The sequence below is a fragment of the Oryctolagus cuniculus genome, chromosome 6 (genome assembly GCF_964237555.1).
Source record: "Oryctolagus cuniculus chromosome 6, mOryCun1.1, whole genome shotgun sequence".
Taxonomy (NCBI): domain Eukaryota; kingdom Metazoa; phylum Chordata; class Mammalia; order Lagomorpha; family Leporidae; genus Oryctolagus; species Oryctolagus cuniculus.
Genome location: NC_091437.1, coordinates 150,600,429 through 150,627,635, shown reverse-complemented (window position 1 = coordinate 150,627,635; position 27,207 = coordinate 150,600,429). Strand labels below are relative to the sequence as shown.

The following is a 27,207-nucleotide window of genomic DNA, read 5'->3' as shown; positions in this document are numbered from 1 at the left end:
CGCGGCTCACTAGGCTAATCCTCCGCCTTGCGGCACCTGCACACCGGGTTCTAGTCCCAGTCAGGGCGCCGGATTCTGTCCCGGTTGCTCCTCTTTCAGGCCAGCTCTCTCCTGTGGCCCGGGAGTGCAGTGGAGGATGGCCCAAGTGCTTGGGCCCTGCACCCCATGGGAGACCAGGAGAAGCACCTGGCTCCTGCCATTGGATCAGCGCGGTAAGCCGGCCGCGGTGGCCATTGGAGGGTGAACCAACGGCAAAGGAAGACCTTTCTCTCTATCTCTCTCTCTCACTGTCCACTCTGCCTGTTAAAAAAAAAAAAAAGAGAGAGAGAGAGAGAGACAAAGGAAAACTGCAGATACTGACGCTAGGGGATATCAGTGTCCAAAGGCAGACTGTCCTTGGAGGCTGGCTCACAATTGTGGGCTAAATATTAAAAAGAGAACCCAGTTACTGAACTAAGGATTATGTAAAGTCAAAACTGGCAGCGGCGGCGGGGGAAGGTTGGGGGGGGCTCTTTGTCAAACTTAAAAACAGAATTCAAGCCGGCGCCGTGGCTCAATAGGCTAATCCTCCACCTTGCGGCGCCGGCATACCGGGTTCTAGTCCCGGTCGGGGCGCCGGATTCTGTCCCGGTTGCCCCTCTTCCAGGCCAGCTCTCTGCTATGGCCAGGGAGTGCAGTGGAGGATGGCCCAGGTGCTTGGGCCCTGCACCCCATGGGAGACCAGGAAAAGCACCTGGATCCTGGCTCCTGCCATCGGATCAGCGCGGTGCGCCGGCTGCAGCGGCGGCCATTGGAGGGTGAACCAACGGCAAAGGAAGACCTTTCTCTCTCCGTCTCTCTCTCACTGTCCACTCTGCCTATCAAAAAAATAAATAAATTAAAAAAAAAAAAACCTTCTATTATTTAAAAAAAAACAGAATTCAGGAATCCTACCTCGTATCCTGGCTTTGACCAAGCAATGAGACCACATCACTAGATAATGTAGTTGGTTGAACATATAAAGTACAACATGTATCCAATCTCTCAACCCAGTGCCTTCAAAACTCTACCCCATTTCTAGTTTGTATTACAATTCCTTTTGGATGGCAAAAATGCTGGGACAAATTTCTAGAGTCTTTCAAGAAATATTTGAGGCTGTCAAAAATGATGATTTTGAAATAAAGAACTGGGGCCAGCACCATGGCACAGTAGGTTAATCCTCCACCTGTGGCGCCAGCATCCCATATGGGTGCCAGTTCTAGTCCCAGCTGCTCCTCTTCCCATCCTGCTCTCTGCTGTGGCCTGGGAAAGCAGTGGAGGATGGCCCAAGTTCTTGGGTCTCTGCACCCACATGGGAGACCAGGAGGAGATGCCTGGCTCTTGGCTTTGGGTTGGCGCAGCTCCAGCTGTTGCTGCCATTTGGGGAGTGAACCAACGAAAGAAAGACCTTTCTCTCTGTCTCTTCCTCTCACTGTCTGTAACTCTACCTTTCAAATAAAAATAAATAAAATATTAAAAAAAAAAAAAAAGAGGCCGGCGCCGCGGCTCACTAGGCTAATCCTCCGCCTTGCGGCGCCGGCACACCGGGTTCTAGTCCCGGTTGGGGCGCCGGATTCTGTCCCGGTTGCCCCTCTTCCAGGCCAGCTCTCTGCTGTGGCCAGGGAGTGCAGTGGAGGATGGCCCAGGTGCTTAGGCCCTGCACCCCATGGGAGACCAGGAAAAGCACCTGGCTCCTGGCTCCTGCCATCGGATCAGCACGGTGCGCCGGCCGCAGCGTGCAGGCCGCGGCGGCCATTGGAGGGTGAACCAACGGCAAAGGAAGACCTTTCTCTCTGTCTCTGTCTCTCACTGTCCACTCTGCCTGTCAAAAAATAAAATAAAAAAATAAATTAAAAAAAAATAAAGAAAGAGGGGCCTGCACTGTGGCGTGGTGGGTAAAGCCGCCACCCTCCGTGCCAGCATTCCATATGGGTGCCGTTCTGGCCCCGGCTGCTCCTCTTCTGAACCAGCTCTCTGCTATGGCCTGGGAAAGCAGTGGAAGATGGTCCAGGTGCTTGGGCCCCTGCACCCATGTGGGAGACCCGGAGGAGGCTCCTGGCTCCTGGCTTCAGATCAGTGCAGCTCCAGCCGTTGATGCCATTTGGGGAGTGAACCAGTGGAGAGAAGACCTTTCTGTCTCTCCCTCTGTCTGTGACTCTACCTCTCAAATAAATAAAAATAAAATCTTTTTCAAAAAAAGAAAGAACTTTCTATAAAGATACCCAATACAGCAGCCACTAGTCACAAGTGGCTATGAGAACTTAGCAAGTGTGGCTAAAGTGATTATGGAATAGGATTTTAGATTTCACTTAATTTTAAATTTAAATCAGAAGCTACAGTATTAGACCGTGCAGTTCTATCTGCTACAAAGTTAATTTTTATTTAATAAAAATACATTTACAAAAGTTAAATCTTTCTCTTATGACACACAGAACAGGCAGAAATTCATATTTGTTCAAAAAGACCCTTTCTCTGGGCAAACCCCTACGGCCAGCAATGATCTATTTCCACTTAAAAAGACAAGGGAAAGCAGGATAACTCAGTAGCAATTCCAGGTCCAAATTCTCACAGATCCTTTCAATTACTCCAGGAACACTCCAGTCTCCCTTAAAGCTACTCCTATCTTACGGTAAAAAAACAACCCACCCCCTTTCTCTTCGCCCTTGGCAGTGTCTCTCACTGGAAGACTCCAACAACCTCATGATCGGAGCCCTCCCATCCTCTAACCCAGGGGGCTGACTTTTTCCAGAGGTTTCGGCAGAAACACCAAAGAAACCTTACAGTACAATGATCGCAGAACGCCTTGCAATAAGGGGCACTGAGAAAACACCACCAGCAGACTCAGGAAGATGAATTCAAGACGGAAAATGAGGGGAGGAGGGCCATCCCCGCCGGGCAGTTTTTCCAAGCCCACGCCTGAGGGAGACGCCCGGCTCCGGGCGAGGCAGAAGCCTTCCCGAGGTGGATTTTCCGATGCTGGCTCAGGTAGGCGCCTCTGCTGAAGCACTTGTCACAGTCAGCACATCTGTAGGGTTTCTCTCCCCTGTGCGTCCTCCGGTGCCTGATAAGGTTAAAGCTCTGGCTGAAGCACTCGCCGCACTCGGGACACTTATACGGCTTCTCCCCTGTGTGTGTGCGCTGGTGGATCACCAAGGTGGAGCTCTGGCTGAACGTCTTCCAGCACTCAGAACACCTGTACGGCTTCTCCCCTGTGTGTGTCCTCTGGTGTCTGATGAGGTGGGAGCTCAGGCCAAAACTCTTGCCACATTCGCAGCACTTATACGGTTTCTCTCCTGGCTGGTGCCCGCACCCTTCTGCCACACTGCTGCTGCTCTCACTCAGACTCTCTCTGCATTCGGAACTTTCACAGGCTTTCTCTCCCGTGTGCGTCTTCCGGTGCGCAATGAGGTTTGAACTGCGACTGAAACTCTTCCCGCATTCTGAACACTGGTAGGGCTTCTCGCCGGTGTGAGTTCGCTGATGCTTTATGAGTGTAGAATTGCAACCAAAGCTTTTTCCACACTCGAGGCATCTGTAGGGCTTCTCGCCTGTGTGCGTCCGCTGGTGGCGGATCAGGCTGGAACTCTGACTAAAACGCTTCCCACAGTCAGGGCACTTAAAAGGCTTTTCCCCAGTGTGGGTCCGCTGGTGCTCTATTAGGACATAGCTGTGGCTGAAGCCTCTGCCACACACAGGGCACTCGTAGGGCTTCTCACCTGTGTGTGATCGGTGGTGCTGGATCAGGTGAGAGCTGCTGCTGAAACTCTTGCCACACTCGGGACACTTGTAGGGCTTCTCGCCCGTGTGAGTCCGCTCGTGTATGACAAGGTGCGAGGTGTTGCTGAAGCTCTTCCCACAGGCCCCGCACCGGTAGGGCTTCTCGCCCGTGTGTGTTCTTAGATGCTGGATCAGGTGAGAGCTGTTACAGAAGCACTTCCCACACTCGGAACACTTATAAGGCTTTTCTCCCGAGTGGGTCCTCTGGTGGGCACGCAAATGAGAACTATTATGGAAGCTTTTCCAACATTCAGAGCATTTGTAGGGCTTGTCTCTGAGAGGCGAGTTTTGCTGGACGGAGGCGTCGGCGTGTTCTCCGGGGTCCCATGCGCGGTGACTGGGTTCTTCCTCCTCTCGCCCTGCAGAACCTCCCCACATCTCTGCCTTGCCGTCACTCTCCAGGAAAGCATGGCACCAGTGTTCATCCCCTCGGGACCACGTCATTGCTATTTCTTTCGTATCTTCATGCTTGGAATTTTGTGGGCAATGTCTCCTAGGCCATTTTGGAGCTCTCTCTTTATCTCTCTTACGTTTACGATGTTGAACAGTTCCCAAATTAGCCTTACTTTCATCTCCTGCAAGAATAAATAAATAGCCTAAAAACAGCTCCTAATCTCTGTTGGAGAAGAAAAATCTGATTTGCAGTGTAAGAGAGAGGAAGCAATGTAAGCTTTCAGAAATTATTTCACATAGAGGGTTTTTAAAGCTAGTTTCATTTCTTTTATTCTGTGTGCTCACCAAAAGCAAGTGCATTTTTTGTACTTAGTAACAATACTAAGGAAGTATTGGAACTGTTGTCAGCAACTGCCAAGGGGAATGTCAAGGCAAAAGTAAATGCATTCAACTTTATTCTAGAAGGCTTAAAAGGAAAAAGGGAATTTGAGTAGGAGTGAAACTGAATAGGATCCCATCCGAAAACCACACAGCAGCTCGGTTAAAATCTGACCAAGTATAGAAATAACGATGGTAGCCACTATTTATTCAGATCAGTAGCTTTGCATGTGGTTTCTCATTAACCTTAAAACAAATATTAAGACAGATATTATCACTGTTTCTCTTAAAGATGAGAAAACTAACACGGAAAGAGTTAACACAGCATGTAAGTGACACAGCAGGGACTCAAAATACAGTCTGTCTCCTTCTAACACGCTGTTCTTTCTACATATGCTATAGCACATTCTGTAACAAATTTCCAAAGATCCAGATCATCTTGATCCCTCACCTGTAAAGGGGCTTTTCAAACTCTCCCTCTTCAGGAAGCCGTTAGAATCTGAGACCAACAGTTCTTTTTCTTGCTCCATCACAATGAAAGCAGCCAGGTTAGGGATCAGAAGTCCTGCAGAAGGAAACAGGTCATGTTCAGAGGCATCTGTCAAAGTCTGTACTTCCTCCTTCCTTCCCAACCACTGTACCGTCACAATTACAGGCACCGAGTGTCCTGTGACCACACTCAAAATAAGAACTGAGGCCTGTAGAAGCTCGTTCAGAAACTCTTATCACAGAAGCAAGTTACCTTCTCTAAAGACATAATCCTAAAAATTCAATTTTCACACCAAAAGTCTGAGGATCAAGCTTCGAAGATAGAAAAGGACTTTGAAAAGTTCACAGAAAACAGAATCACAAGTAATTTTGGTGCAGTAAAAAATTTTTAAGCTCATGCATCATTTTCTCATAAAACACATTTCCCATGAACTTTTTGAAGGTCCCTCACAGAATGCATACTAATGCTCATTGCCCACTCATAGCTTAGAAACACTTTCCATTGAAAAACAGTACTTTTTGGGAAAAGGTACCAATAATAACACTTTCAAAGACTCTAAGAAATCTATCTGCTGGCCTAGAAGCAGCTAAGGAAGAGAAAGTACCACGTTTCATTGCAGTGAATAATTTGTTTGTTGACCGAATAAAGAAATCTTTGAAGTCAATCTCAAAAGAATTTATATAGCCAGTAATAAGAAATTAAGACAAAACAGGGCTGGAACAATTATAGACAATAACTCCCAAATATAAAGGCTCTTACGTGTAAGTCTATCCTAAGTACAATATCCATTTTAGGCGAAATGACCTTGTGGAGCCAACTACAATCCCTGACCTACATTAAGGGACTAAGTAAGGTGATCCACATGGAAAGACAGCCCTATACGGAGTTAACATCCATTGTAGGATGTAAAGAATGCCATAAGTGGGTTGGGGGTAGGGGATGAGGCACAATAAAAGCCTGAAAAGGCACACATATTAAAAAAAAAAAAACACAATTGTATAATTTCTACCCCATCAACATCTGTTTTGCATCAAGTAGCAAACTAAATAATTTGCACATCTTTCTCACTTAATTCTCACAACAGCCCTCTAAAGTTGTACATTAATAACAGTAAGATCGGGGCCAGCACTGTGGCATGGCAGGTAAAGCCACCGCCTGCAGCACCAGCATTCCATATGGGCACTGGTTCAGTCCCGGCTGCTCCACTCCCAATCCAGCTCTCTGCTATGGCCTGGGAAAGCAGTAGAAGATGGCCCAAGTTCTTCGGCCCCTGCACCCGTATGGGAGACCAGGAAGAAGCTCCTGGCTTCGGATCGGCGCAGCGCCGGCCATAGTGGCCATATGGGGAGTGAACCAGCGGATGAAAGAATTTTCTCTCTGCCTCTCCTTCCCTGTGTAACTCTGACTTTCAAATAAATAAATAAATCTTTAAAATAATAATAACATCTCACTGGTGACTTTATAGTTTTTTTTTAGTTTTTTATTTATTTGACAGGTAGAGTCATAGACACTGAGAGACAGAGAGAAAGGTCTTCCTTCCTTTGGTTCACCCCTTAAATGGCCGGTACGGCCGGCGCTGCGCTGATCCAGAGCCAGGAGCCAGGTGCTTCCTCCTGGTCTCCCATGGGGTGCAGGGCCCAAGCACTTGGGCCATCCTCCACTGCCCTCCCAGGCCACAGCAGAGAGCTGGCCTGGAAGAGGAGTGACCAAGACTAGAACCCGGCGCCATAGGCGGAGGATTAACCAAGTGAGCCACGGCGCCGGCCCCTAGAGTTTTTATAAGGTCTTTAACAACTCCCCCGAGGTCGCACAACAGGTGTTACAGTGAACTAGAGCCGTAAGCAAAGCTGGGCAGGCAATCCTCGAGGATGGCCTTTATTCTGAAATTTCTCAGCCGTCTTTTAGTAAACAGACCTGCATGCCCCAAACTCCGTATCACTGCGAGCACACATCAGGTAAGCACACTCCAAAAACCACAGGGGCTCTGTTGTAAAGCCGAACCCGCGTCACAGATGTCCCCAGTGTCTGAATGCAGACAGACACACCGGAGTGGAAGGGAAAAGATGCTACTCAACCAGAGTTGCTGTTTAGCTGTCCCAGGACATGCGGCTGTCAACGCACGTACGGGGAAGCCAGTCTGAGTGACGGATTCCTTCCCCACCGTTCTCCCCAGAAGATGCAGTAACGCAGCCCTCGGCAACACTGAGTAAGACAGCGGGGCATTCAAGGCCGACATGGCAGCAAAAGGCTGTCCTGAGATGTCACTCCGCAGAGGGTCGGCTGTCGCTGTCACCGAGCGAACAGGTGACTACAGTGGCTCACGCCTTCTAGCAGAAAACCTTGCAAGCGAACGCACTGCCTGAAGCTCAGCTTAGCGGGGCACTGCACGGCGAAGGGCCAGCCGAGCAGACCCGCAAGACAAGAAAGATCCTTGCAGGCACCCCGCAGGCCAGGGCCGGGCCGGGCCGTGGCACCGCGCAGCAGCCGGATCGCTCCCCGCGACGGACCCTGAAGACGGGGCCGTGCGGGGTCCGCTTCCCTAGCCGGCGCCCCTGGGCCCCCTTCCTCTCGAAAAGGAACTCACTGTTCTGGGGGCTGCACCCAAGGCTCCCTGCATCCCCAGCAGCGCTCCAGGAGATAACGCACCCCGCTCCTCCAGACCCTCCCCAATCGCGGTCCTAAACTCTCACACCCGGAAGACAGACACAGGAAGTCGCCATGTCTTTCCCGGCAGGCTTTGCCGGGGCCCTTCTAGGCAGCAGTGAGGGTCGTCGCTCTTTGATCTTAACCCTTAGGAGCCCGGAGCGGCGCCGCGTGCTGAGATGCCAGCTCCGATCCTCGCTCCCTGGTCCTGCGCCTTATGAGAGGGGCCTGATTGGAGCTTATACTTCTCCATGCCGTCTGGGCGTCGTTGGCTTTAACTTCATTATCATTCGAATGAAAATCCACCTGAGTATGCATTAAGCACCGCCCACCCCTGTGAGCGTGAATATAATAGGAGAATTTTACCCGTGAAAACTGCCGGAGACATCAGGCATCTATCCACGTTTAAAACAGAGAGTTTGGGCAGATGTTTGGCCTGGTGGTTGAGACGCTCACATCCCATCCCATATCAGAGTCCCTGGGCTTGACTCTGCTCCACTTCCGAGTCCTGCCTCACTACTGCGCGCTCTGGGAGGCAGCCGCTGAGCACTCAAGTGCTTGGGTCCCTGGTAACCCATGGAGGAGAACTGGGTTGAGTTCCCAGCTCCCCGCTTCAGTCTGGCCTGGTCAGGGTGTCCGCAGACTTTCGGAGACTGAACCAGTGCATGGGAGTGCTCTCGCTCTCTGTTTTCTCTTTCCCTCTCAAATAATACGCAAATACAATTTAAAAAAAATAAACACGTGGTTTGCAAGGCACCTTTTCAATACTCAGAGATACCGTTAACTCTATTATTACAGGGAAACAGGAGCCAATCTCCTACCTCCCCACTCCCCTGCGCCATCCAACATGAGAATCCACTTCACTCTGTCCGCCTTTCTTCTTTCCCCATCATATGTAGAAAAGATCTCTCCGTATTTAAAACACAGCCTGCACTGGAATTGTACTTCATAATCTTTACACTGTCAACTAAACACTCAATTCTCCTACCCTAAGCCCAAAATAGTTCCTCAGATTTTGTTTTTTCACAGTATTGCATTGCATTTCTCCAACGCGACATCTCTCCTGCAGCGCTGGCATCACCAACCGCCTCCAAGCTAAGGTAATCACCGCTTTCAGTTCTCGGGGCCTCTCTCATGAGCGCTGACATGGCTGAGGAATCCCTTCTTCCAGAAGCATTCTGCTGGGGTGACCCACGACCTCCTCTCTTCCCTCCAGCATTTCTAGGCAGGCTTGTCAGTCTCTCTCACTAATCCAGTCTCCACTCAATTTTGAGGTTCCTCAATCTCCTCCACCCTCTCTTCTTATGTCGGAATGTTCTCTGTGTGATCTCATCCATCCCTACATTTTCAAATGCCACCTGCACAGACACCTCCAAAATGAACATCTCTGACAAGGTAGTTGAACGTTTCCCTCTCATGACGAAGTCTACTTGGTCTCCTGGAGGCCTCAATACAACTTCAAAACCAAAATATCAAAAACCAAAATCACACTCTTTCTTCTCTTTCATAGACACATACTAGCACACAGTAAAGTCAAACAAAATAAATCTGTTCCTCTTCCAGTATTTTTTCTCTCAACCATACATCCAGGTTTACAGAACCGTAGACGTCCCTCTTATCACTTCCCTGTCCTGCTTTCCTCCCATAAATAATCCATAAAAAAGCCTCATTTATGTGTACTTCATAGATAATTGCCAAGTCCAGATGCTTCTTCCAACCACCAGAGCCACTTCTAATTAAAGCTCTCATCATCCCTCACCAGGATTTCATGGCCTCCCAACCAGCCTATCATCCTTGGCTCCTTCATCCACGCTCACTGAGCCCTGACTGGTCTTTCCAAAAGATAAATCTGACCCTGCCACCTGCCTTGACCTATGGAAGCCTGCTCATCCCCAGATTTCAGTTGACATGCCATTTCTCTCACCAGCTTTCCATGACCTTCCCCACGGGGCCAACACCCACCCTGTGCTCGTCTAGCACCATATACCTTCCCACTGTAGCCCATCTCACGCCTGTAACTTTATTTGTATGATTGAGTCATTGTTTGCCTCCCATCCAGACAGCAAGCTCCATGAGGGCAAAGTCCCCCTCTGATTTTGCTCACAATCTTATCTTAGAACCTAGCAGTGTTCAGCTTCTTCATTCTTCTATTCATCTAACCAATTCCTATAGAAACTCTTCCATGTGCTTGCTCACATATTATCCTGGGCACAGAGGATGCACAAATGGACAACAGAGTATAGGTGAGACCATGAATGAACAACAAAAAGTCAACAAACAAATATGTTAAGAGGTGATGACTGTTAGAAAAAGAAGTAAAGCAAATTAAAGAAAATGACATGCGAGGATGTTAGGACAGGTCACTATTTAAGATAAAGAAGTCATCAAAATTAAGGGGACATTTTAGCATAAGTGTGAGGAGGGGAAGGTATGAGTCACTTGTTACCTAAGGAAGGAACAGATGGGATAAAGGAACAGCAATGGAAATAGGAATATGCTTGACATGCTCAAGAAGTGACAAGGGGAGCCCAGCACTGTGGTGTAGCAAGAAAAAAGATACAGCAAGGAGCTGAGCAGGTGAGAGATAAGGCCACAGAAGTATCAAGAGGCCCTAAGTGATAGACACACAGATGAAGCACCCAGATTCCCTTTAAAGGGGGAACTTGTTTCCCAGCTATGAGCAGAGAGCTTTCTGCTGTCAGTCCCCTGAGAGGTTACTGCAGTTGTAGAGAAGAGCCTCTCCCAAGCTCATACTCTTTAAGCGACTGATGAAGACAGACACATAGAAGCCTGGCCATTTTGGACCAAAACAGAAAAGCTCTTTTCTAAAAATATTTATTTATTTATTTGAAAGGTAGAGAGAGACCGAGACAGAAAGAGCAAAGAGCCTGGAACTTCTTCCAGGTCTCCCACACGGATGGTAGGGACCCAGGCTCTTGGGCCAGCACCACTGGCTGCCACCTTGGGTGTGCATTAGCAGGAAGCTGGATCAGAAGCAGAGCCAAGGATAACTCTTCACCAAGTAATGTAGCTCCTGGGTTCTCGGTGGGCTTAGCAGAGAAAGCTGTTCACGGGTCCCAGGTGCAGGCCAGCTTCTCCCTCTGCTCAGTCCTAGTAGAGATGGGGAGGGACTGTGTAATCTAAAAAGCATCCTGGATGCTGGACTCCCAGAATCTGATTTCTGAAAGCCCACCCACCCCCCCACCCAACCAACAACTACAACAAAAAAAATCCCAAAGTACAAAAAGACTTTTAAATGTCTGCTGAAAATGAAATTAAAGGATGAGTTTATTTTGGAGAAAGCATAATTTGAATTCCTTGAATAGCAGGGATCTTCCAAAAGTTCATGAAAAATGCATGTTATGAAAAAAAAAACTTTGTGTGGACTTCAAAAATTTTTGCACCAAAATAAACTTATGTTTTTAAAAACTTTTGTTGATTGATTTTATTTGAAATGCAGAGGAGTATATAAACTGACAGAACTCCCATTGCCTGCTCACTGCCCAAATGTCCACAACAGCCCCGTGCTGGGGATGGAAATCTGAGCTCAGGAATCAAGCTGGATCTCCCACATAGGCTGCAGAGACCCAAGTACTTGAGCCGTCACCTACGGCACATTAGCAGGAAGCTGGAATCAGGAGTGGAGCTGGAACTCAAACCCTCTCACTCCAGCATGGGATGTGGACATCCCAACTGGTGGCTTCACTTCCAGGCCAAATGTCTGCTTCTAAACTTATCTTTTCATTCCATTTCACTACAGATTTCCTCAAGTAGCCTGCACACACACACACACAGTGAAATGTTCCCTCCTATCCTGTCCTCAACCACCTAGCTCTCTCCTCGGGCACTCACAGTTATCCGTTTCTTCGTGTGAACAAATACCTAACAACTCACTAAACAGGAACACAGGCAGGAAGCGAAGACAGATAGGTACCCATCTATTTCCTTTGCTACACGAATGATAGTAAACCATTCACTTTGGTCTTGGCTCTCTCTCTCTCTCTCTCTCTCTCTCTTTTTTTTTTTTTTTTGACTTAACAACATATCATGGAGAATTTTCTATTCCAGACATTCATCACAGAGTTCTCTATTTTTTATGGCTGTATATTATTCCATTATTTAAATACTGATAATTAGTTAATTTAATCCATATCCGTGGCCCTTATATTACTTCTAAATTTTTACTACTACAATTAATGCTACATTGTGTAACAACTTTTATTTTTGAAAACTGTGGTGGGCATAGTGAAATAACTTTCTCAATAGCTATTCTAACTTATCTTTTTAGTTATCTTATTTAAAAGCAGAGAGAGAGAGAGAGAGAGAGAGAGAGAGAGAATCTTTCATCTGCTGGTTCACTCCCCCAGTGGCCAGGGCTGGGCAAGGCTGGAGCCAGGAGCCTGAGACTCCACTGAGTTCTCTCACATGGGTGGCAGGGACCCAAGTACTTGGGCCTTCTTGTTCTGCTTTCTCAGGAGCATCAGCAGGGAGCTGGATCAGAAGTGGAGCATCTGAGAGCTTTGATACGGGATGCCAGCATCACAGGTGGCAGCTACCACTGCTGCACCACAATACCAACCCCATTCTCACTTCTTTGGTTATACCTAGCTTCAGAGGTATACTGGATTGTGTGCCCCCAAAATTTATATGTTGGAGTCCTAACTCTCCATGTGGTTGTTTTCAGATAGACTCTTCAGGAAGATAATTAGAGTGGGGCCCTATTCTGATGGGATTGCTGTCCATATAAGAAGAAAAGACACCAAGACATCTCTGTGTGTGCACACAGAGGAACAACCAGGTGAGAACGTAGCAAGAAGGTGGCTCTCCATAAGCCATCGAGAGAGGCCTCATCAGAAACCAGCACTGATGATGCCCTAATCTTGGACCTCCGGCCTCCAGAAGTGTAAGAAATTGAATTTCTGTAGCTTAAGCCACCCAGTCGTTGATATTTTGTTATGGCAGCCCAGACAAAGCTGATACAGTTGAGAAAGCTGAAATTACATTTCCTGGATTACTTTGAAGCTGTCAAGGTAAAAGTTGTAGACACAGTTTTCAGAGAGGCTCCTGGAAACCCCACCCAGAATCTATTGCCTCCGCCTTCCCAGTGATTCCGAAAGCCACGTAAGGCCTGTAATATGTCTTTGACTCCTCGTGTTGGCTTAAGTGAATTCTGTTGTTTGTAAATGAACTGAACCTGTACAAAAGCTGTTAGTAAAGAGGCTATAGAGCTGGACTTGGGGGATCACATAGACAAAGTGTACAGGACTATAGGATGAGCTCCCTTAGTGACAGAGAACTTTGGCCAACTTACAGACAGAACTCCCAGCTGGAGGTTGGCTACAAGACATACATAAGGTGGCTGGCGATGGCACCATGGTCTCAGCTTGGCACTGAAGAAGAATTCTGCTAATTGACTGGTCTAGCCATGGGCAAACTGTCACTGGAAACTGGAAGAAAGGGGTCCTTGTCTTGCAGTAGCAGAAATTCTGCAACACTCTTAGCTGTGCTGATATGCAAAATAAGAAATGTCCCAATGAACTCAGCCATGCCGATCAGCGTTTGGTAAACTGTTCTGTGAAGTGCTAGGTGATAACTGCTGTGGTTCATGCTTGTGGACTATCCAGACCCTGTTGCAACGACTCAGTCCTGCCATGGGAAAGCAGCCAAATGCAAGACTACAAAATAGGCATGGGTGTGTCCCCGTAAAACTGCTTACAAAACAGGCAGCCTGCCCACTTGCTGTCCTCTGTCCTAAGGGGATTTCAGGATACAAAGTGCTACCTGACTTCTTCTCATTGCCTGTACTGAAAATGCAAGAGATGGGAGAAAAAGCTTAGGAGCCATTGTTTGAACATGCAAGAGCTAGAACTTGCTGCAGGAGAAAACAGCTCACCCACTGCCCGCCCCCATATTCCAGCTCCAGCAGGGAAACGATATTAAAATCAAGAAATGGCTTTTGAGAAAATATCAAATATTGGACACTGCTGGGAAAACATGGTCGGCACAAGCATCACCAAGTTAGAAAAGGACTTCAAAGGTCCTGGGGGCTCGTCTGGGAGAACTACTCCAACAGTGGGATTCTAGCGAGTCTCAGGGCCCTGACCCCAGCAACCACACTAGAAGTCACGGTAGGAAAGGCCTATTTTCTGAAGATTCCTGGCGTAGCTTTTGTCTCATAGAGTAACTGATATATTGGCGCATTCGAAGCTGCAGAATCTCAGCAAATTTGCTGGCAGGTAGCAGGCTAAGTTCAAGTGCAGCCATCACAGGGGTCACTGTCAGCCTGATGCCCTACATCCCAGGCCCTGCTGCTCTCCTTCCTCACCATCCCCCACCTTCCACTGACGCCAGCTGCTTGCGGTGCTCAGACTACAGCTTGTGCTTGCCTGCCTCTGTGCCCTACTCTCAGCCCAGCGTCACTCACTCTGCCACTCCTACCTTGTCCCTCTCCTCTTCCTCAAGCGGTGTAGACCACAGCCACGACCTCCTCTCCTCCCTCCTGTCTGTGTAGACCACAGCCACGACCTCCCCTCCTCCTCCCTCCTGTCTGTGTAGACCACAGCCACATCCTCCCCTCCTCCCTCCTCTCTGTGTAGACCACAGCCATGTCCTCCCTCCTCCCTCCTGTCTGTGTAGACCACAGCCACGTCCTCCCCTCCTCCTCCCTCCTGTCTGTGTAGACCACAGCCATGTCCTCCCTCCTGTCTGTGTAGACCACAGCCACATCCTCCCCTCCTCCCTCCTGTCTGTGTAGACCACAGCCATGCCCTCCCTCCTGTCTGTGTAGACCACAGCCACATCCTCCCCTCCTCACTCCTGTCTGTGTAGACCACAGCCATGTCCTCCCCTCCTCCCTCCTGTCTGTGTAGACCACAGCCACGTCCTCCCCTCCTCCTCCCTCCTGTCTGTGTAGACCACAGCCATGCCCTCCCTCCTGTCTGTGTAGACCACAGCCACATCCTCCCCTCCTCCCTCCTGTCTGTGTAGACCACAGCCGTGCCCTCCCTCCTGTCTGTGTAGACCACAGCCACATCCTCCCCTCCTCACTCCTGTCTATGTAGACCACAGCCATCTCCTCCCTCCTCCCTCCTGTCTGTGTAGACCACAGCCACGTCCTCCCCTCCTCCTCACTCCTGTCTGTGTAGACTACAGCCATGTCCTCCCCTCCTCCCTCCTGTCTGTGTAGACCACAGCCATGTCCTTCCCTCCTCCTCATTCCTCTCTGTGTAGTCCACAGCCATGACCTCCCCTCCTCCTCACTCCTCTCTGTGTAGACCACAGCCATGACCTCCCCTCTTCCTCCCTCCTGTCTGTGTAGACTACAGCCATGTCCTCCCCTCCTCCCTCCTGTCTGTGTAGACCACAGCCATGTCCTTCCCTCCTCCTCATTCCTTTCTGTGTAGTCCACAGCCATGACCTCCCCTCCTCCTCACTCCTCTCTGTGTAGTCCACAGCCATGACCTCCCCTCCTCCTCCCTCCTGTCTGTGTAGACCACAGCCACATCCTCCCCTCCTCCCTCCTGTCTGTGTAGACTACAGCCATGTCCTCCCTCCTGTCTGTGTAGACCACAGCCACGTCCTCCCCTCCTCCCTCCTGTCTGTGTAGACTACAGCCATGTCCTCCCCTCCTCCCTTCTGTCTGTGTAGACCACAGCCACGTCCTCCCCTCCTCCCTCCTGTCTGTGTAGATCACAGCCATGCCCTCCCTCCTCTCTGTGTAGACCACAGCCATGACCTCCCCTCCTCCCTCCTGTCTGTGTAGACTACAGCCACATCCTCCCCTCCTCCCTTCTGTCTGTGTAGACCACAGCCACATCCTCCCCTCCTCCTCACTCCTCTCTGTGTAGTCCACAGCCATGTCCTCCCCTCCTCCCTCCTGTCTGTGGAGACCACAGCCACGACCTCCCCTCCTCCTCCCTCCTGTCTGTGTAGACCACAGCCATGTCCTTCCCTCCTCCTCACTCCTCTCTGTGTAGTCCACAGCCATGACCTCCCCTCCTCCGCACTCCTCTCTGTGTAGTCCACAGCCATGACCTCCCCTCTTCCTCCCTCCTGTCTGTGTAGACCACAGCCACATCCTCCCCTCCTCCCTCCTGTCTGTGTAGACTACAGCCATGTCCTCCCTCCTCTCTATGTAGACCACAGCCACGTCCTCCCCTCCTCCTCACTCCTGTCTGTGTAGACCACAGCCACATCCTCCCCTCCTCCCTCCTGTCTGTGTAGACTACAGCCACGTCCTCCCCTCCTCCCTTCTGTCTGTGTAGACCACAGCCACATCCTCCCCTCCTCCCTCCTGTCTGTGTAGACTACAGCCATGTCCTCCCCTCCTCCCTTCTGTCTGTGTAGACCACAGCCACGTCCTCCCCTCCTCCCTCCTGTCTGTGTAGATCACAGCCATGCCCTCCCTCCTCTCTGTGTAGACCACAGCCATGACCTCCCCTCCTCCCTCCTGTCTGTGTAGACCACAGCCATGCCCTCCCTCCTCCCTCCTGTCTGTGTAGACCACAGCCACATCCTCCCCTCCTCCTCACTCCTCTCTGTGTAGTCCACAGCCATGTCCTCCCCTCCTCCCTCCTGTCTGTGGAGACCACAGCCACGACCTCCCCTCCTCCTCCCTCCTGTCTGTGTAGACCACAGCCATGTCCTTCCCTCCTCCTCACTCCTCTCTGTGTAGTCCACAGCCATGACCTCCCCTCCTCCGCACTCCTCTCTGTGTAGTCCACAGCCATGACCTCCCCTCTTCCTCCCTCCTGTCTGTGTAGACCACAGCCACATCCTCCCCTCCTCCCTCCTGTCTGTGTAGACTACAGCCATGTCCTCCCTCCTCTCTATGTAGACCACAGCCACGTCCTCCCCTCCTCCTCACTCCTGTCTGTGTAGACCACAGCCACATCCTCCCCTCCTCCCTCCTGTCTGTGTAGACTACAGCCACGTCCTCCCCTCCTCCCTTCTGTCTGTGTAGACCACAGCCACATCCTCCCCTCCTCCCTCCTGTCTGTGTAGACTACAGCCATGTCCTCCCCTCCTCCCTTCTGTCTGTGTAGACCACAGCCACGTCCTCCCCTCCTCCCTCCTGTCTGTGTAGATCACAGCCATGCCCTCCCTCCTCTCTGTGTAGACCACAGCCATGACCTCCCCTCCTCCCTCCTGTCTGTGTAGACCACAGCCATGCCCTCCCTCCTCCCTCCTGTCTGTGTAGACCACAGCCACATCCTCCCCTCCTCCTCACTCCTCTCTGTGTAGTCCACAGCCATGTCCTCCCCTCCTCCCTCCTGTCTGTGGAGACCACAGCCACGACCTCCCCTCCTCCTCCCTCCTGTCTGTGTAGACCACAGCCATGTCCTTCCCTCCTCCTCACTCCTCTCTGTGTAGTCCACAGCCATGACCTCCCCTCCTCCGCACTCCTCTCTGTGTAGTCCACAGCCATGACCTCCCCTCTTCCTCCCTCCTGTCTGTGTAGACCACAGCCACATCCTCCCCTCCTCCCTCCTGTCTGTGTAGACTACAGCCATGTCCTCCCTCCTCTCTATGTAGACCACAGCCACGTCCTCCCCTCCTCCTCACTCCTGTCTGTGTAGACCACAGCCACATCCTCCCCTCCTCCCTCCTGTCTGTGTAGACTACAGCCACGTCCTCCCCTCCTCCCTTCTGTCTGTGTAGACCACAGCCACATCCTCCCCTCCTCCCTCCTGTCTGTGTAGACTACAGCCATGTCCTCCCCTCCTCCCTTCTGTCTGTGTAGACCACAGCCACGTCCTCTCCTCTCCCTCTTTCCTGTCTGTGTAGTCCACAGCCATGTCTTCCCCTCCTCCCTCCTGTCTGTGTAGACCACAGCCATGTCCTCCCCTCCTCCCTCCTGTCTGTGTAGACCACAGCCATGTCCTCCCCTCCTCCTGACTCCTCTCTGTGTAGACCACAGCACGACCTCCCCTCCCCGTCCCTCCTCTCTGTATAGACCACAGCTATGCCCTCTTCCCTCAGGTAGCCTTTGGACTCTCCCAGATTTGAAGCCTTTGTCCTGCCCCCCTTTCTTCCTGGTTATTGTTTTGTATTCTACATGTCCACAGGTTCTGCAGCTATTGAGAAACCAATTTGAGAAACTTGTTGAGCAAATGATTGAGAATCCATCTGAGAACAGCTGACAGAGGTATCAGATAGCTGTCAACACTACCAAAGCTGTCACAGGTGAACTGGATTAGCGAGACGGAGATAGCCTTGCGTCTAAGGCTTCCTACTCAAAATGGACCAAAGACCTGAAAGTACAACTATGAACCAATTAGAAAAAAAATATAGAAGAAACATTTCAAGACACCAATATGGGCAACTATTTTTTGGATAACACCCCTAAAAACCAGGTAACAGAAGCAAAATCAGGCAAATGGGATATTATCACCATGCCTTAGACCTCATAAAGGAGTTCAGATTTTAGGTTTTCAGACTAGAGATACCCTGTATTTCCAAGAAGAAGCTCTTTTGTGGAGTTGAAAGAAAATGTGGAATTGGAATGAATTATTTTCCTCTACACCTATATGTATCTTAAGACGGCATTCAATAACCGTCGCTGATTGAATTCAAGAATGAATAAGTGAGTTAATTTTCACACCATATGGGCGTACATCTAAGTAGATTGCATAAACATCGCTCGCCCTGGTTATCAGTGAGTGACCTGAGCACAAGAATACCGTCTCATTCTTATATCCCAAGCTCATAGCCCATAGCAAGATGCAATGACTAAATAAACTCTTAGTGCGCAATGTCTGGAAGACATGCAGAGCCTACCGCATTGTGAAACAAGCACAGCTTATCCAGTCTCCTTATTTATCTTTCCATTCTTGCTTCCTTTGTTCTTTCATCGCTGAGAGGGTAAACCGGAACAGGAGTTTGCAGATTGCCCTGGTCCCTTGCCAACTGACACAGGGGAGCAGGACTGCGACCTGCCTTCCCCCTCGTGGCTGCGCCAGGCTGCAGTGTGGAGGAGGAGAAGAGCTGAAAATGTGCTAATGTGTGTCCTCTGAAAGCTTTCAACTTCAGCGTTTACATTTTCTGACTTACAGTGTTTAAACCATAAAGGCTTTATTAGTCACTTAATACATGTCCAAAGCAGGCATTCTCAGGATGCATTGAGAAGCTCACTGAGGTCTTCAAGGACCCAAGCCAGTTTCTTCCTTCCTTCTCAGTGTCCTCAGCATTTTGATGGCATCTCACTTCATGACTACAAGATGGCTGCAGCAACTCCCCTCATCACATCCTAATACCAGAGCACCCAAAATAGGAAGAAAGGTAGAGAGAGAGCTTTATTTTCATATGTCTCTCTCTTATCAGGAAGAAACATATTTTCAAAAATTTCCAGTCAACTTCTCCTTCAGTTTCGTTGTTCAGAGCTTGATCTCATGCTCACCGACTGGACCAATCGTTGCTAAGGAGGAGTATGATTATTGTCATGATTCATCTGGAACTGAGCATACTGTGGCCAAATCAAGTCGGTGAAAAGGTGAGATCCACAGCTGAGCAAGTAGCACGCTCAGTGCCACAGCAGACGGGAACAGAAAACAGCAGGTGGCACAGCCTCCGGCGGCAGCAGCCCCAGGCTCTCTGAAAACTCAGATTCTTTCCTCTTTAACCTCATCCCCTTGAAACACAAGCTTCTCCCAAAACTCGTCCCCAAGTGTCCCCCAGAATGGCACTAAATGGACTGTGCTGCGTATGATCACTATGTGCTTAATTTGCATTGTTTTAAGAATATTAGAATGGCAACCCAGAGAGAGAGAAGGGAGGCTGGCCGACAAGGCAGCTTGCCCAGCTGGCTAAATTCAGTCTTCATAGAAGCGTCTACTCTTTGTGGACAGATTCCAACCGTGCGCCTGTGTGCCTGGCCGGCCTTGCCGCTGTGACTGCAAGAATATAAACATTCTGCAATATTTCCACCCTCATCTGGCCCATAGGACTCCCCCAGGAATCTGTTACCTTGGCACGTTCATTTTCCACAAACTCGCCTCCCACGTGACTTTTCTCCCTTTGAACAACATTGTATGCAGCACATATACCCATGTAGACCCTGGGAAAGGGAGACCACCAGGACAGTTGCCACGGATAGAAAAATCACTGTCAACACGGCAATTGTTGTAACTGACAACACGAATTACTTCAACCCCATAGGAGGCAGATTAACTCTCTGCCTCCGGAAGCAAGGGAAATGTTTTTTGGAAGAGCTCAATTGGCTTTTGAAGGATGAATAGGAGTTTGCGGTCTCTGATGGGCAAACAGACCCATCAAGCAGAGGGACTAGCACTTGTGTAGGCAGAGAGGTCTGAGAGGGACGAATTCTAGGGCGCAGGGAAATTGTGATAGCCATCAGTGGGAGATGAAGGCAGGAGCTGGTAGCAGTGGGCTCACGGACTGCAAGGGGCCAAGTCTTAACGACTTCCATTAGCCAAAGCGAGGGTTTGAATTTAAATCTGTAAGCAACAGAAATTCGATTCAATTCACTCAGGATTTTTAAGCATGATTGATGAGCTGGTTTTAAGTGTGGCTGATGAAATGGTAAAGGGAAAACCTAACCAGGAAACTCTGGGGACAATCCACGAAAGCGATGATGAAGTTGAGCACTGTGGTCATGACGGAGATGCTGAGTAACTGAGAACCGACTTCAGGTACGTTCTGGCGGAGAGGTCACGGGGTTTGGGGGCTTTGACCATGGGAGAAGTAAAGGAGAGTGTGGAGTCAGTGATGAAACAGATTTCCACCCTGGGAAACTAGCAGACATGAGAGTATTTGCCAGAATTGTCAACCATGTATTTTTTGAATTTTTTGAATTCTAGGATGGATGTTGGTTTCATAATGGGGAAATTCATATACAAGTACATTCCAAAGAATGTCTTTCTGGTGAACATTCCCTACAGGAATACTTTCTGGTTTTTTTGTTTGTTTGTTTGTTTTTTGGGCGGGGTGGTCATCCAACATTTATAGACATATGTGCTTCTTATTGGGGTCATAAAAATGCTCTAAATTTAGCCAGTGGAAGGGTGGGCATTTAACCTACTGATTAAGATGCTGGGTACAATGCCTGCATTCCACATCAGAGCACCTGGGTTGAGTGCCCGGCTCTGCGCCTTGCTCCAGCTTCCTGCCAATGTGACCCTGTGAGGCTGTGGTGAGGCTCCAGGGACCGAGTTCCCGGCACACACAAGGGAGAGCTGAATTGAGCTTTCAGCCCCCAGCTTTATCTCTGGCCCATCCCCAGCCATGTGGGCGTCTGTGGAGTGAATCAGTGAATGGGAGATCTCTCTTCCTCTTTTTCGGTCTCTGTCTCTCTACTATGTTCTCAAGACATTAGGTAGATAGACAAACGGACAGAGAGTGAACTCTCATCCGCTGGTTCACTCCTCAAAGGCCCCCAAAAGCCAGGGCTGGGCCAGACCAAAGCCAGGAGCCTGGAAATCAAGCTGGTTCCTCCACATGGGTGACAAGGATCCAATACCGGCTCAAGGTGCACATTAGCAAGGAGCTGGAATCAGGATCCCGACTTGAACTCTGCATTCTGATATGGGATGCAGGCGTCCCGGTGGAATCTTTACCCCAGTGCCAAGTTCCAGTGAACTTTTGGAAACCCCCCTGCAGAGGATTGTCACAGAGAAGCAAAGTAGAGAGGAGAGAGTGAACAAGAAGTAGAGAGGATGTGCAGCCCACACAGAGGAGAAGACGCAAGATTCAACCCTAAGGGACATCAGCCTCTAGAGGAAAGGGGAGGGAGAGGAACACTCAACCAGTCACAGGATAGAAAGTCAAAGGAGTAGAAGATGTCGCAGAGTGGAGTTTTACAAGTCACAGGAAGAGTTTTAAGAAGTAGAGGTTGGGGCCGACGCTGTGGTGCAATGGGGTAACACCCTGGCCTGCAGCACTGGCATCCCATATGGGTGCCAGTTCTAGTCCCAGCTGCTCCTCTTCTGATCCAGCTCTCTGCTATGGCCTGGGAAGGAAGTGGAAGATGGCCCATGTCTTTGGGCCCTGCACCCATGTGGGAGACCCGGAGGAAGCTCCTGGCTCCTGGCTTTGGATCGGCACAGCTCCAGCCATTGTGGCCATCTGGGGAATGAACCAGCGGATGGCAGTAGAGGCTGGTGTGATGAGGGAAGGGGGACATCAGATAGACATTTATCCCAGTTGTTCACTAAAATAAACCCATAATAGATACGTAAATTAAAAAATAAAAATACAAGAGCACTTCAAAAAGCTCATGTAAAAATGGATTTAAAATATAAGCTTATTTTGGTGAAAAATTAATTTGAAATTGATGCTCAATTTTTCCACAAACTTTTAAGTTTTATTTATTTGAAAGCCAGAGAGAGGGAGAAAAAGAGAGAGAATATCTTCCATCCATTGGTTCACTCCCCAAGTGACCACAAGGGCCAGGACTGAGTCCGTCCAAAGCCAGGAGCTCCATCTGGGCCTCCCACATGGGTAGCTGGAATCTTTGGGACCCTGCACCCACATGGGAGGACCCAGAGGAAGCTCCTGGCTCCTGGCTCCTGATTGGTGCAGCTCTGACTGTGGCAGCCAATTGGGGAGTAAACCAGCGGATGGAAGACCTCTCTCTGCCTCACCTTCTCTCTCTGTGTAACTCTGACTTTCAAATAAATTAATAAATCTTTTTAAAAAAAGGAAAAATGTATACTATAAAAATCTAGGCATAGATTCCAAATTATTTCTGTACCAAAATAATCTGATTTTTCCATTCCATTTTTTTTGCACCTATGGAAGTAGCCTCTGACATATGAAAAATTCTATTCCCTGGAATCTCACTCACAGAGATCTTTCATTTAGGTTTGTTTTTTTTTTTTTTTTTTTTTTTTTTTGCCAGAGTGTCTTGGCTTTCCATGCCTGAAATACTCTCATGGGCTTTTCAGCCGGATCCGAATGCCTTTAGGGCTGCTTCCCACTTTGGAGTGCCTGGATTGGACGCCCAGCTCCAGTGCCCGACTCCAGCTTCCTGCCAATCCAGACTTCAGCAGGAAGCAGTGATGACGCAAGTCACTGGGTTCCTGGCACCCACGTGTGGTACCTGGAGAGAGTCCCTTGCTCCATCCCCAGCCTAACCTTGGCCTTGTGGGAATTTGGGGAGTGAGCCAGTGAATGACAGGGCTCTTTCTCTCCCTGCTCTCTCTCTGCCTCTCAAATAAGATTTGGAAAGATTCTCTGACTCTAATAAAGGTAAATTGCTTCTAGTTCCATCAAAGAGAGGGAGAATTTGGATTTCATGGGGACTTGGGCTATACGTGGAGGAAGGAGGCTTCTCGTTGGGGTGGAAGGCGGCGCTTCTGGGAATGCACTGGCAGGTGTCTGCTGGAGTTCAGGAACAACCGTGGACCTTTATGCGCTGATTTTCCACTCATTTCTTCCAAATGTGTTCTCTGACCTTTTCTGTGGCCCAGGAGTCTCATCTGTACACATGCGGGCTGATCTTCATGCACTGTGCATTTGCCCCAACTCCCTGTCCCAGATTTCAGCCGGGTCAGGGAGACGCAGGTGAGATGCAGGTGTACAAAGCTGTCCACTACTCCACAAACAGTGCAGTAAACTGGCTTCCATCACCCCACCGCATGGGGAAGGATGACCCAAATCCAGATAAATGACATTTCTGCCTGTATTATTAAGGGCTTCTTAGACCCACTGTGTAATTCAGCCAAAGATGTGAGGACGGCAGGGAACACAAGGATCTCCAGTTAAAAAATCTCTCTTCCTGGATCATTAGATCCACCCACACTTCACCCCCTACACAGTCACCTAGCAGGTGAAGGGAAGTGTAGTGGATGGATGGGGGTGTAGAGAGGCACTGGGGATTTCTCTCCCTCTCCTTCTCTCTCTCCTCTTTTTTTCTCTCTCATTGGGCGTGGTACAGAGTGAAAAAGGAAAGGAAAAATTGAAAATTTTTATATCTGAGAGGTAGAGTAGGGAAACAGGGTTCAAGGATGAGGTTTGTGGCCAGATGTGGCCAAGGGTGCCTGGTTGGGCTACATGCACGCCATAGCTTCATGGCTGGTGGAACGCTTAACCTCAGTGAGGTCTTTAGCAAAATTGTGAAGTCAGCCATCGTGTGTTTGGGACCTACGGTGCTGTTCTGACACCATTGACCCCAAGGTAAGTCAGATTTCCTGGTGGATTTAGGGCTGAGTCCTGCGCAAGACTGCCCTCAATTTAGATGCCAGTCACAAACTCAGGGACTGCTTGCACCTCTGACCAACTGGCTGCAGGGGTTCCCATTGCTCCCTCTGGCTCAATACTTCCCCGGAACAGCTCAAGAACTCATGAAAATGCTGAACTTCCTGTTACAGCCAAAGGATTCAAATCAGAACAAACCAGAAGAGATGCATGGGGCAAGATCTGGGAGGATCCCAGGTGTGAGGCTCTCGTGTCCTTTTTCCATGGGGTCAAGACCCATGCCACTGCTGCCCCATCAATGACTGACAATACCATGGAGTGCTCTCAACCAAGGAAGCTCATCTGAATGTCAACGTCGAAAGTTTTTATTAGAGATTCATTACATAGGCATGATTGAATTAATTATCCTCAGTGACCTGGACTAATCTCTGCAAAGTGGTTTACCAATAAATGAGGCACTCCTATCACTCAGGATATCCCAAGGGTTTCAGGCTATCCCCCAGGAGGCTGGGACGAAGACCAGCCGAACTCTTTACTGTGGAGTCTTCCTGCCTACGGATCAGACCCTCTTCTTTGCCTTCCCCCCACTTGCCTCCATGGTGACAATCTCCCCGACCACCAGGGGACATCCGTGACAGTCCATTCTTTCCACAAGCCCAAGAACGGCCCTGTCTCTGAGAGATGGACTTCGTCCTGATCTAGTTAGATGATCAGAACACCTTGCACTAAGTTATTTACCCTTTACAGGGATCTTTGCGTTTTAAGAGAGCAGGTGTTTAAAATGATGGGATCCCGAATTGGTGGGGGGTACAAAGCTATGCAGTGATGGTCAGGGTGATGCTGTAATCCAGGTGAGTTTTTTGCCCTAGACATATTTTTGACCCTTTACTGGAAAACGGACTTTCTCTAAGCCTCAGGAACCTGGGCACAGAACCCCATCTTGCAGAGTTGTGGGTGTTACCCTGGCTGTCTTCAGTGTTGAGCTTTCAGCGCACCTCTGCCTCGTCTTCTCTTCATTCTCTCCTTTCCCACTGCTCTCTGAATTATTTGGGCTGGAAATATAGATGAGGATATTACCCAAGTTCGTGGGTAAATGAAATTAAAAGATACAGTTTCATGTTAAATATTCTGACATCCATTCGTGGTTTTTTTACACTATGCATTTCCAGTAAGTTTCTGAAGACCTCTCATATATAGAATTGTTGCTAAATGATCACTGCTTCTTTGCACCTGCCTCAGCCTCTAAAGCAGAGTGAAACAGAGTAGAGACATGGCTTTCGGAGGAAGTCTAGGCTGCCACAAAGCATGAAAACTATGGATTTCCCCAGTGCAGAGGCTTGGCTATATTGAAAAAGATAGCAACACAGGTGGTGACATCTCCTCTGAAGGTGGACGGGGCAGACAGGTACGGGTACTGGGAGAGGAAGGAAATATCCAGGATTTGATTCTGATGCTACAGCAAGCCCAGGAGATCAGCAGAACAGAGTCTAGACTGTGCTCCTGTTAGCTGGGGGTGGCAATTTCCTTAACTGTAGCAAAAGCTCAAGGTTCCTCCTGGAGACAGCAGGTGGCGCCAGAGGCAGCTCTTTGGTAAGACTGCAGCAGCAAAGTGAAGGTTCCACTGCAGGACAAACCAACTCTGTATAGTCCCCACGAATCTTTGTGCAAACATAGCATGATATTTGAAATAATTAGATTCCACTCAAATAAGCCTGGCTGTAATAGAGAATTATGGGCACAGATATTCTTGAATATGAACCATTTGTAATGAATTACTATGAGGGAAAGAAAGACTGTGTCCCGAGGTGCCATACATCACCCTCTGGAACGTGAAGAGTCACTGTTCCTCCACCGGTTTCCTCTGAAGATAGTTGTCTTCAATATTTTCATGCTGGGGGCCGGCACTGTGGCGTAGTAGGTAAAGCTGCCATCTGCAGTGCCGATGTCCCATATGGGCACTGGTTCAAGTCCTGGCTGCTATACTTCTGATCCAGTCTGCTATGGACTGGGAGAGCAGTAGAAGATGGCCCAAGTCCTTGGGCCCCTGCGCCCACATGGGAGACCTGGAAGAAGCTCCTGGATCCTGGCTTTGGATTGGACATCGTGGCCATTTGGGGAGTGAACCAGAGGATGGAAGACCTCTCTCTCTCTCTTCTCTCTCCTCTCCTCTCCTCTCCTCTCCTCTCCTCTCCTCTCCTCTCCTCTCTCTCTCTCTCTCTGCCTCTGCCTCTCTGTAACTCTGCCTTTCAAATAAATAAATAAATCTTTCATAAAAAATATTTTTATGTTGGCATCCACCCTGCTGTGAGCCCATTTTTCCCCAGAGGTGAAAGAGATTAGGATTAGGCATTGCTCATTCCTGGCTACACAGGAGATTTCCAGCTCTTGAGGCCAGTTTGAGTGCTTGTAGCCATAAAGCTGTAGAAACCTACAAAATCATTCTCAACTCATGCAGAAACGGGGGACTGAGGATGCTTGTTGGACACCTGATGTCTGAGCAAATGTCCTGGGACGTCACTCAAGGCAAGGGCACTTGATTCTTTTCCTTTTTTTTTTTTTTTTTTAGGATTTATTTGACTTATTTGAAGGACAGAGTTAAAAGGAGAGGTAGAGAGAGAGAGAGAGAGAGAGAGAGGTCTTCTGCCTGCTGGTTCACTCCCCAAATGGCCGCAATGGCTGGAGGTGGGCCAATCTGAAACAGCCGGAAGTAGAGTAGCTGGGACTCAAACCAGCACCCATATGGGATGAGGGCACTGCAGATGGCAGCTTTACCTGCTACGCCACAGTGCCAGCCTCTCATTTCTTTCTTTATTTTTTTTAAGATTTATTTATTTATTTGAAAGAGTTACACAGAGAGAGAAGGAGAGGGAGAGTAGAGGGAGAGGGAGAGGGAGAGGGAAAGAGAGGGAGAGAGAGAGAGAGAGAGGGAGAGAGGTCTTTCATCCACTGGTTCACTCCCCAATTGGCAGCAACGGCCAGAGCTAAGCTAATCTGAAGCCAGGAGCCAGGAGCTTCCTCCAGGTCTCCCACATAGGTGCAGGGGCCCAAGGACTTGGGCCATCTTCTACTGCCTTCCCAGACCACAGCAGAGAGCTGGATCAGAAGTGGAGCAGCTGAGTCTTGAACCAGCACCCATATAGGATGCCAGCACTGCAGGCAGCGGCCCTACCCAGTACACCACAGCACCAGCCCCCAACCTCTCATTTCTAAATACAGTCATCCTTCCATCTCCTTGAGGGATTGGTTTCAGGACCTATGTGGACACCCAAGTCCATGGATGTGCAAATCCCTGATATAAAATGACATAATATTTGCATTTAACTTATGCACATCCTCCTGTATGTTTTAAACTA

At 49.2% G+C, this 27,207-nt stretch overlaps 1 protein-coding gene across 2 annotated transcripts; it reads right to left on the bottom strand.

The window, feature by feature from the left end:
* Positions 1-1,092: 1,092 nt before the first annotated feature.
* Positions 1,093-7,809, bottom strand: ZNF572 (zinc finger protein 572). 2 transcript variants are annotated; one of them, XM_008255896.4, is made up of 3 exons: positions 7,641-7,809; positions 5,018-5,131; positions 1,093-4,370 (listed from the first exon to the last, which is right to left on the bottom strand). In XM_008255896.4, exons 2-3 carry the CDS (start codon positions 5,094-5,096, stop codon positions 2,860-2,862), a joined length of 1,590 nt encoding a protein of 529 aa, XP_008254118.2. In that variant the 5' UTR covers positions 5,097-5,131; positions 7,641-7,809; the 3' UTR covers positions 1,093-2,859. The 2 variants fall into 2 exon arrangements, with proteins under 2 accessions (XP_008254118.2, XP_008254119.2); XM_008255897.4 differs by having other exon boundaries at positions 6,971-7,785.
* Positions 7,810-27,207: the final 19,398 nt, after the last annotated feature.